Consider the following 12,035-nt stretch of genomic DNA (forward strand, 5'->3'; position numbering starts at 1 on the left):
ACACACAGTCTGAAGCCACAGAGCCTTCATCATTAGCTTGTTGTTTTTCTCATAAGCATATGACAGCCTTTAAGTAATACTCCGGGATGGAACAAGTTGGGTCCTATCACAAAGTTTAGGGCAGAAATTACCCCTACAGCAGTGTTTGGGTGCAGCAGAAGCCCAGAGCGCTCACACCAAACACCCCCTCCCTGCTCCTCTGCCGGTTTCCTCTGCACTCAGACAGGGTCATTTTTTACTTGACCAAAAACACAAATAAATGGACTCCCCCCCCTGCATTCACGCTTTATTCAGAGAATTGTCAGCGCGTTACGTTCACACAAAAACACCGCTAAATAAGGCTCTAGTTCTCATCATGGTGTAAAATGGTGCTACCTCCGCTGCAGAGCCACAGCTGGCTACGAGGCGCTCTCAGCTTAGTGTATCAGTCCGTGCGTGCGGCGTGCCATATATAAACAAACACAGGTAGTCTGCCAGGACAAAGAGACACGATGAGAACTAGCGCCTTATGTAGCGGTGTTTTTGTGTGAAAGTAACGCGCTGAAAATTCTCTAAATAAAGCATGAATGCAGACCGATATCAGATTTTTTCGGTTGGAGTCCGTTTATTTGTGTTTTTGGTCAAGTAAAAAATGACCCTGTCTGAGTGCAGAGGAAACCGACTGAAGAGCAAGGAGGGGGTCTTTGGTGCGTGCGCCCTGGGCTTCTGCTGCACAAAAACACTGCTGTAGGGGTAATTTCTGCCCTAAACCTTGTGATACGACCCAACTTGTTCCATCCTAGAGTATCACTTTAAGGCACCCAATGCAACATACAAAATAAGTAACCAATTACTGACATAGTTTCCTCATCCTCGCCTCGTGCAAATAACTGATTCATCATGCAGCTCTCCATAGAGTAAATTCTCATTAAAAGCCGTTAAATTGAGCTGACGGCTGCAACTGACTTGAAAAGATAAGCAGTCACTCAGCACATTCGAACCATTCCTGATGACCTAGAGGGAGTCCCATCTGTGGATTTAACCTGAATGCTCTTCCTTCAAAGGAAAGCAGCATCTTGCTCAGCAGAAAGAAGACCTATGCATGCCCGGTACATGTAAAGTTCAATGCGGGCCAAGGAAGGATGTGCGCTGCAATGTGCTGAGGCTTGCAGCACTTCACTACAGCACTCCACAACAGGAAACCAGGGAGCCATTGTCTACCAGGACTGAAACAACAGGCCTGCCCAGTGCTGCCTCCTCCACAACCATGTGACACAGGAGGGGGACATGTGACCAGCCCAGGGGTGAGGAGCCTTCACTGTTAGATAAGGCGTAAGGGGGAAGGAGGACTGCATGTGTTCCTGGACCCTGTTCATCTTCACTCACTCTCTCTAGTTCTGCTGAGGTGGTTTTAGGACTGCAGTTTCCTTTTTCTTCCAAATGCACCGTTTATCTCCCATTCAGACAGATCTGCAGAATGTCAAGTGTTCAGCAGATCTGTATCCTCAGCAGCCTGTCACGAGATATCAGCTGGGCAGTTACTAGCACAGATCAAAGTGCAGCGTGCGAACTTGTAAGGTGATGTTTAAAGAGCATGGCACAATAAACTACCGCCGCTCCCACAGAGGGAACAGCTGAGAAATAACTACTGCAAATAAATCTTAATTACCACATTTACTGAAAGATCAAAAGGCCCATGTTCTCATTAATCCAGAAAAATAAATCTTATTTAGACCACATAAATAAAATTTCCAACTGCCTTTCTTATCTGAACACTTCTCACCCTCAAATTACCATTACTACTAAACAAATTTTTCTCTATCCAATGTGGCCTTCAGGAACCTTTAATAAAAAACATCTTGAAGTGGAGTCTTTTTTATTCCATGACTTAAGCAATGAAAGTATCTGGATCATAAAAATAATGCACAAGGTGCTTCTTATAATTGTGAACCCTGAACAGTGAATGCTAAATGTTTTTGTTGTTTTAACAATGATGACCTCAAATCTGAAATGAGAGTTTTCAGTCAAGACAAATTTTCATTAAAGCTCCAGTGAAGAACTTTTATATGAAATGATTCTGGTGCCCCCTACAGACAAGGTGGCACTGCTTTTATTTTTCAACATAAAAATCTGATCCTTCATTCTACAACCTGTCAAACATATCACTCACTTACAGGTTATGAAGAGGTATCATCAGTATGATTTTAAGTCTTTTTTGCAACAAGAGAAAATCTTCTCACAAGACTTTGAGTTTGTATTTGGTTTTTAAATTCAGGATGTTGTCTGTTCAAAAGTCCAAACGAGTCTACGTCAGCACCAGAATTACTAGACTTTTGAAACTATTCTCAGTATTTATCTATTTATTTATTTATTGGGCCCACATTATCAATCAGATGTTGCATCTGAGCTGTACCACCACCGACCACGAGCTAAGCCTGTTGCTATTACCATGATGTCACAATGCTCTACCACCCAGGTGTAAACAAGCACAGATGCATTGTGTCAGTATTTTACGCCAGAAAATGGAGATAAAGTTATAAAGCTGTGTCTGGTTTATCTGGCATAAATCCTCAAGGTGGAGAATTGGAGGATGGTGATGCTAGCTCTGCTAACCAGTAATCCTATCCACTCTGTGAACCCTGATCAGCTGCGTTAGAAAAATTGCACTCAGTTTTAAACATTTTGTTTGTTATCCTGGCTCTAGACTAATCGGTAAATTTGAATACAACTTTCTGTTCAAATGACATGATTTTTTTTGGGGACATCTCTAATTTAAAAGGGACTCTTGTCAACATAATGTAAACTAAATATGTAATTTGCTGTTTTTTCTTCTCTGGCTTTTGTATAGAGTAAATGGATACCACTTTCTTGCAAAACATTCTTTATGTGTAAAGAAAATAGGATGAGAAAGAGAAAGCTAGGTTCCTATAGAGTTGCATGAAAACTGTGTCATGACCGGCTCTGGTTCATGAGGTTATGCCTGTGCTTTTCCCCTCCACAAATTATCCATATTTCTTTTTTTTTGGCACTGGGAAGAAGTCCTGTCTTGTCAGACCCTGTTAACTAGACGTTTGCATAACGATCCTTTGTCAACAACTAACAAGCAGCATGTTTCCATAACAAATATGGGATTCACTTTAAGTGATTGGGTAAAGGGGGAAGGGGTTGACTCCCAGGTATAAGGAAGAGTCCCGTTTTATGGCAACTTCGTCAATGCTACGTTAAAAATGAGAATACTGAGCTGCCTGTATCTTTTAGAATCCGTTTTAAGGTTCTTTTATTAGTTTTTAAATCTCTTAACGGTCTTGCTCCTGCATATTTATCAGATTTGCTTTTACCATATGAACCATGTAGAGCCCTCAGGTCATATTTTTAAAGGCAGACTCAAGACCTACCTCTTTGATTTCGCTTTAAGCTGATTGTATTTAATATTATTTTATGTTACATGTAACTTATTTTAACCCTTTTATTTTTTTATTATTACATTTCAGTCAGATTTTTATTTTATTTTATGTATTATTTATTTATTTTTTTTTTATTTTTACTTGGAATTTTATTTTTTTGTTAAATGCTTCTCCAATTTTAGCTGAATTTATTTACACACCTGATGTTACCCAATCTCATTTTACAATATTATTTATCTAACTTTTATTCTATACTGTTATATTATTTTATTTTATTATTTATTTACTCATTTATTTATCTTACCCTCTAGCATTTTCCAGTATTTTTAAGTATCATATTACTTTTAGCTCCTGTGTTTCCTCATTTTTAATACAAGATGACGTTTCCTCAGTCCTCTTATTCTGCTCTCTGTCAGAATTTCCTTTTCATGTCTTCATGTGTTTGAGTAAGTGAGTGTGTATGTTGAATATGGTTTGGGGGTGGGGGGGATTATGGGGGTCTTATGTTTTCATTTCATGTAATTATGCAATCTCTGCATTTTGTTCCACTTATTACTTTATTTTATCTTTTTCTCATGTGAAGCACTTTGTATTACAAAATCCTGTATGAAAAGTGCTATACGAATTAAGTTTTATTGATTGTTTGATTGATACTAGATCTTTTGAAATTAAAATGCTTAAAAACCTTCTGTTTACATGTAATGATCCTAAAACAAATCAAATCATTTCTTTCATATTTAACTTAGAGTCTTTTAATGATAACCTTATTTTTCTGTGGTGCTTATGTCTGTGTAAGATAAGTGATGCCAGAAGTTACAGGGATGTTTCTTGACACCTGATAAATCAAAGTTCTTCTAACTCGAGTCCACACTACTCTATATAAATGAGTGACATATAAATCTGCAAGCTATGCAAGTTGACCGGATGACTGAGGACACACATGCATAAACTTTGAGGAAGAGAGGGAGGTAAAAGGACTGAGAGAGTGAATGCAGATGGAAGTCACTTTCTTTTAAGCAACATCCGTCTCTGCATGAGCTCCCTACATTTGATCGAGCAGACTTTAAATCCTGGTACAATCAGCACGCTGAGTGCCATGTGTTCACATCACAGACTGTAGACAACAAGATACCTTTCAGTTGTATCTTTAAGTTCTGGTTAAAATGAATCAAAACAAGCTAAATGGTGCTTCTCATGCTAATTGCCTGAGGAAAAAAAACAAAGCCTTCACTATAAATGTTTTAACTCAGTAAGGCTAGTGTTGCTAATTTATCACATCTCCTTTAAAGGGTTTTTAGTTTCTTACAGTGAATGTTTTTTGTTTGGAAATGAAAAATAAATACTTATTCTCAAGTGATTGTGTAGTTAAGATGATTACATGCTCATGTCACATCTGCAGGCAGTATGGTGGTGCGCTTAAAGCCACAGTCATTAATCAAGATTAACTTTAAGATGAAAAGTAAACTTGGCTATCTTAAAACAGGTCTGCTGGGCCTTTATGCTGCAACAGCTGTGTGGAAAATCATGACAGCACCAAAGCAGAACCAGAGCTTAAGTCTGGTCTCTCTAGGATCCAGTGTCTCCACTGTTCATAAAGTAGCCTAAGCACTCCCTGCTCACTTATTGCATCACATACGAGCTGACAAACTGGCAGCCCAACTCCTCAGGACAAACTGTCAGAGCTGATTGGGAAACACTTCTAAACGCTGAGGTAACTGTGGCAAATAATCTGCCCATGGATGTTAATATTCTGCATGATTTGCTGAAGTGATGCATGCTGTGAAACATGCATGAAACAGCATATGCAGGTCATGCATTAGTGATAGTAGCTGGAGATCCTTTGGGAGATCCTTCGTCACACAAAATGACCTTGTGAAGTGGAATTGACACACATGAGGAGGAGCAAAAGTCAGTCACTGGCAGCTTATGTCACTGACAACAGATTGCATTACTACAAGAAACATGAATGAAACAAGCTGTTTCAATCGACTGCAGAAATGAATTTAGAAATCTGAGTTATACCACTATAGCTCTCTTAACTTGAAAATAAATATCAGTTAAATATAAACCATAGAGAAGACAGTTAATCACCTCCTCTGTTCTGCTCTCTTTATATTCCTACTCCTACAATCCAGAGCACTACATAAAAGAAGCAAAACTCATTCCACTATCATTTGTGACTATCTGCAGAGAAGAGCTTTGTGTGGCTCTGTTGTGCAGCTCAGTCACCATATAATAAATTATGATAGGCCTGTATAAACTCCTCAACCTGTCACATGGTAAAGGCCTCAGAGGTGACTTTTCCTCGTAGCAGGAAGATATAATTAAAACCTGGAGGCCTCAGCTCAAACATTTACTCTGCCATCGAAGGTCACAATCATCTACAACAATGGAGCTGTCCGTGACCTCTGACCTCTTTCCAGAGATCAATGTCAAAGCACTGGTTTGAGTGAGAAGTCAGTTTTGAGCAGACAGACAGCCTCTGGGAAATTTAGTAAACCCCGGTTAAAGACAAGAACAGCCTGTGTCACAAGCAGGGAATTAAATAAACACCTGCCACCACCTGCCAAACGCAGGATGAATGTTGACTGTGGCAGGTGAGACATTCAGGTCACCTGTGAGGATGTCAGACGGGTTTGTCTTGCATGAGTGATTTTTAGGGATATTGTTGTGTAACATGCTCCACATGTGTTCTGTGTTTCTACAGGTGTCTCTAACCTTGGGTTTTTATCCATTCTTCATACTTTTCCACTGAGTGTTTCAGACATGCCTGATAAAAGACTGGGAGAGCAGTTGAAACATTTTACAACCTAACAAAGAGGAATGAGAGGATTGTTCCAAACTGTGGTAGTTTGTCTCATGGATACATACAGGCCAAAAGCAATCAGTAAGTTCATGAAACCTCAAATCTTCTGCCAGTCAAGGCAACATGACAAAAACAACAGGACTATACATGTGATCCTCTTTAAGTCCCCTGGCACACAGATCACATTTCTCGTTTGAAGCTATGCAGCAGCACCAAAAGTCGCAATAATTTATTCATTACATCCTGAAAGTTAGCACTACAGAGTCGGTCCATAAGCTTAGAGAGTTTCCACTTCCTCAATGTGGCCAAGCAGCAGTTTAACTGAGGTGATAGCAAAGGTGTGGCCCTTTCAACTAAGCAGAAAGTCCAGCTAGAACACCTGATCATTCAATATTGTTTTCAGATTTGTAACACCAGCTTTACTTCAGCCATATCAAAGCCAGGGTTTGCCTCACAGACAGGATCAGAAGTCTTTTCTCTCTCAGTGCATTTTTGAGCTCCAGCCAAGTTTTACAAAGTCACTGTACAAGCCAACACACCACATGACTACTACAACCAGCCAGTGTGATATCCTGCTGAGCTTGGGTAATCATAGTCAAATTGTTGGGCTATGTTTCTTTCTAGAAGCCCCATGTGGGCATACATCTTTCTGGTAATGTCCACTGTTTTTCCAGTATTCTGGTTCTATTTATTGTGGCATCTTGTGTCCCCTCTCCTCTGCATAGTAATGAGTCAAAAAATAGCTTGTTCGATTTGAGAAAATGGGTTATGGTAATCTTATGTTTAATCGACATCTTGGGAAAATCTCTGAAACTAACTTATTATCACTTGGCTTAAGCATGAGAAAAAGTTCAAACTCAGAACAGGTTCTTTGTTTCTGAGATTCAAGGATTAGATGATGATTCAACAAGAATTTTGGTTCTGCTGTTATGTATATAACAGCAATCTAAATCTTTAAAGATTAACCATAGTGAAAGTTTTGCAGCTCACAAAAGTTGAACTCGCAATTGAACACCTACAGACATAATGTAACATTACTTGTGATGTTGCCATCAACAAAGGTAAAGGATCATAGAAGGCTGTAGCAATCAGTCCACTAACAAACAAGGTGAAGGGACCGTGATTTAGTAAAGTGCAACATGTGCAACAAGGACTTTGCATGCAAATCAGTCACTATGAATCATGTGTTTCAAACTTATTGTTAGATTCAAGTTCAGAGAGCACTTCTTAGTGCAAGGTTTGTGGGGTTTTTTGCCTTTATATCACTGTCAAAGAAATTAAGATTAATTTTCAAAAATGCAGAAATAAAAAGAGAAATATTTTCAGAGATTATAGTTCAATCTTAAAGAGCATAGATCGATCAACAGCAAAGGTAGGCTAATTCCTGCTCTTAAAATATCAATTAGAAAAAAGAAGGAAAAAGAAAAAATAACTCTTTAAACACACGAGTCTGAATCAAGTATCAGTAAGATCCAAAATCAATAAGCTGAATCGAAAAGTCTGGTATATTACCAAACCCCATGTCAACGTCAATCGTGCAGGTTATAATGAATTAAATATTAAACACGTCATCTGTTTTCCTGTAACCTTCACTCTGCAATTCCTCTGTGATAGGACGGGAGTTCACCACGTAAAGATATACAATAGTTCTTAATAACAAATCAATTGACAGTTACCCATATCGCAATATGAGCAGCAACCATCCCTACTGAAACTTAGCGTTAGCTGTGTGTAAGCACTACGGGAAAACTACTTTTTTCTTCGTCAATATACAGAACAAGTTAACAAGTGAACTACTGACAGAACAAAACTACAGAGAAATATGAGTTTGAGTTTACTTTAGGGCTTAAAATGAGTATTTTCCAAATTTATTTAACGAACGAGTGTGGGTGGCCAAACAGTTAGCAAGAATGCTAGATGCTAACTAAGATAAACGTCATCCGCCCTGTCAAGCTAGTTAGCATAGCTCGCAAAAGCTAACTTAGCTTGCTAGCAACTTGGGTTTTCAAAGTGTCTGTAGCCGCTGAAAATCTCGAAGTTATTGGGACTGGAATACAAACTTAGGGCAGGAATATAGACATTCATTCATCCATTTACCTGCAGGTGCTCCTGAAAGCGAATAGGCAGGATCTGAGCCATGGCGGTTCCTCTCTCTCTCTCCTCCGGTTTCTTCTAATGCTAACAAACTACGGCTTCTTCTTTCAGATCCTAGCCGGACAGCCAGGGAGCCTCTACTCTAAAGTCCAAGTTAATTAATTCAAAGGCTTCCGAAAAAACGTCTTGTCGGTGTGATGGTACTTTTCAATTCGTCCCAAAGCTGTTTACTTGCTGTCGTCCCCTGGCTAACGACCGACCGACTGACACTACACCGACTCCCCGGACCTGCAATGGCGGAGGAGCTTGGTCAGCGGAGAAACATCCCGGAAATGGAAGTTCACTCAATGAGGCGGATGAATACGCAATCACACTTTTAATAAAACAGCAGGACGGTGTATGAATTTAAGTATCAGCTTTGATATTCATTTCAGCCAATATTTTCTTGACAATGCATAACCGTTACACAATAATTTAAACTAAAACTGTAGAAAGGCAATTATAACACTGGAACTACTTCTTTCTGTTCGCCCTTTGATTTTTGCCACATCATTCGTCTTAGCAAATTGACGTCATTCAACGTGTTGTACACTTGTTCCTTTCAGCCAATCAGAGCGTCCTGATTCCAGAAACCTAGAAATTCAACTTAATTTCTGAAGCATGAGTTGTACCAGCAACAAATGCCCACGAGATATATGATATACCCATCATTAATAGACAGGAGCTTTTAAGTATTACCTTACTGTAACTGTACCCTAAGTGAGCTGAAAAGCACAATTTTTAAATTTTCCATACAATTGTTGGTCAGCATATTTACCTGAGTAGCCAATGTTGATGATGGTATGCAATACTGATGCTGCACAATATCACTTAATCATTCCTGATGATTTGCTCACTTTGTGCCCTGTGCTTTATTGGGAGAAAAAAGACATTTTTTTGTGCACAGTGATCAAACAATTAACATCAAAATACTTTTTCCAAGTTGGTATTCTCGACAACGACCTTATAATATCAATGTAAAAACTTACATCATAGTTTATAAAAGCAAGGTTTACCTTAAAGAATGGAATTTTACCTCCAACTCTTATCATTTGGACCTTTATTTATTATTTTGTGTGTGAGTGGCACATCTTTTGTTAGCATAAGCATTTGCAAGGAGTAGACTACATGTGATTAAGCTGCCTGCTGCCTGCAAATCATTTAGGGATGTGATTACATTGCGGTATATTTTTTCTAATCACTCCTTTTCCCATTTATCTTTTCTATTTTTTTGTTTGTGCATTAATTTTATTTAAATATAACCAAATCATTATAAAAATTGTGCTAAAACCCCTCTCATAACAAAATGGCAATATGAATAAATGGAGAAGCACACCATTTATTATTATTGCAACACACTCAGGCTACACCAATAATTAAACCATGGTTAAAGTCTGCATGCAACACTATATATGACAAAGACATTTTTGAAGAAACCAAACCTCTGACCTCAGCATTTTCACTCAAATAAGTATCTTTTTCTGTCCTTTTCTTTTGAAAATCTGAAAGAGAAAAAAACAACTTGTAGGCTAAAGAGAAAGGTACATTTTATGTGCATTGGTCCAAAACATCCAAATATCTGTTGGGTGGAGTGTGCACTCAAGTGATCATTTCCCTTTTTTACATCCACAACTTCTGTTGGCAAAGGATGTTAACTTATTGCTCAATGTAAAACAGAGTGCTGGGAAAGCTGTTCCTCAAACAAGCTGACCCTCAGCAGAGATGTCATCCTGCTGAGCCAGCACGAACTGCTTCTGAAGAAATGAATGGTCGCAGGATGTGAGTACATACTATTTGTCAATCTCACGTCAAGATGTCCGAGGAATGCAGAAAGATGCAAAAAATGTTTGCGTGCAAGAGCATGGGGACACTGGAGAAAAGAGCAGCTACTAATGTTGTTTTGATAGTTAGAAATAAATCTAAGTAGAAACAAATATTTGAATAGAGAGAGAGAGGCAGCCAAATAAAATGATGTGCTTCAATATCTGCACTTCCCTTAACTGTGAGCTTTAACTCCAAAGTAATATGTTTTGAATTATAAAACATAAGTGGTTTAATTTTGGAGTAGGCAATCATTAAGCAAGGACTAAAAGATCATTTCAGGATTGCATAGAGCTCAAACAGAAACTTTGGAAATGTTCTTTTCCAGAGGAGCTTAATTGATGGGATTTGATTTCCACCTGTGGCCATGTCTGATAAACCTTGACTGAGTAATTTGTTTACTGATCTGAGAGGCCGGGAGCGTAATGGAGGCCATCCTGAATAGACCATTCAAGAAGCTGTTGCCATGGATTCATAGAGCGAGCAGGACACACAGGAAACAGACACACAGAGGAGCCATGTGTGTCACGCTAAAAGAGCAGCCTCTGCACTCTCTGCATGGATGTCACATATGCAGGCCCTCTAGTAGCTCTGAGGCATCTGTCCTTGCCTTACAGTCTCTTTGACACAGTGTCCCCGTCTCTGTCTGGTGTCTTTCACCTCCTGCAGCCTAAGCGGGAGTCAGCTGAGTCCACAGAAGAGCAAACATGTCAGGTCCTGAGCTGTGTGTGGAAAACAGGATCAACCACACAAAAGGTAACTGTAGTGTCTCCTTTACAGATAGTTGACCGTTAGTGCACTGCAGCTCTTTGGCAGGGACATGAGCACAGATGGGAGCTCTGTGTCTTCCTGTGGCTGGGAGGATCCCACCAGGGATGACTGAGCAGGACTGACACTTGGATCACAACCAGTACTGAGAAGTCCCATAGACACCCTACTGGCTCTTTCTGCCTCCATGTGTCTTTCTCAATTATCCTCCCTGCTGTACTGAAACACAGAAGAGGTTGGGGAAGGTCACACAAACATACTAACCACACATACTCTCTCTTATAGATTTATGGAGCACGGTTATGGAAATTTAGACTTTTACAAAACACAGCTGTTTTCATAACACCTGGCATCTGTCCACCAGAGACAGGATGACTTAACAACTCAACAGTGTGCATATTTTGTGTTGTTCTTCTGAGATTATTTATTTAAAGGGGGATATTGGGCTTTTCTTACAGGTTTATACTGACTCTCTGGTACCCTTGTATCGTGATTTACCCCCTATTTTTCTTATCCTTACCCCTATTCCAGCCTCGGTCTGCAACCCTTTGTTTCAGATGCTGTCTCTTTAAGCCCCTGCTGCTTCACAACCCCCCCTCCCCTCTCTTTGGCCCACCCTCCTGGAGGCCTTCAGGGGCAGAGCAATGGGCAGACCTTGGTGTTTGAGGCCCACCCCTCCAACTTGTGATGAACCACTTAAGAGATCCTTGTAGTTTCAGTCTTGAAGAGCTCATGCTATTTCTTTTAGGATAGAGTGTGTTGATGTGTTTACAGACAGATTCAGAGATTCCTACAACATATAAATACGCAGAGGTTTGTAAATCAGAAACTGTTTAGTACGAACATTAAGCATTATCATTTATCCACTCTTCTCTGTCTTTTGCTCATCTCAAAGGGCAATACTGACAAAAGATGCTGCAAAATTACGTACCAATGACACCCTGGAAATCTGAGAAATCACCTCTTATGGTCTCCTGCCTGTTACATTGTAACAACTATAAGGAAAATGCTTGTACATAATTTGGGGGGTCTTTTTACTGACAGACAGATCGACTACACTTTTGCTATTGAGCTGCGTTCTTAAACAAAGTTCAAGTTCAGTTGAGAAAGGAATCCTTCTTTTG

General features: G+C 39.5%; 1 protein-coding gene across 2 annotated transcripts in view; it reads right to left on the reverse strand.

Moving 5' to 3' along the window:
- Positions 1-8,609, reverse strand: part of cltca (clathrin, heavy chain a (Hc)) — a 50,928-nt gene extending 42,319 nt beyond the window's left edge. Inside the window, exon 1 of one of the 2 annotated variants that reach the window (XM_074672491.1) lies at positions 8,287-8,609. In XM_074672491.1, coding sequence (XP_074528592.1) covers positions 8,287-8,328 — 42 coding nt within the window. In that variant the 5' untranslated portion in view covers positions 8,329-8,609. The remainder of the gene's footprint in view (positions 1-8,286) is intronic. The other variant, XM_074672492.1, reaches the window with a different exon arrangement.
- Between the last annotated feature and the right edge of the window lie 3,426 nt (positions 8,610-12,035).

This window comes from Halichoeres trimaculatus, unplaced genomic scaffold (assembly GCF_033239565.1).
Source record: "Halichoeres trimaculatus isolate MK-OKI-2021-1 unplaced genomic scaffold, fHalTri1.1 fHalTri1_scaffold_6, whole genome shotgun sequence".
In the NCBI taxonomy this organism is placed as follows: domain Eukaryota; kingdom Metazoa; phylum Chordata; class Actinopteri; order Labriformes; family Labridae; genus Halichoeres; species Halichoeres trimaculatus.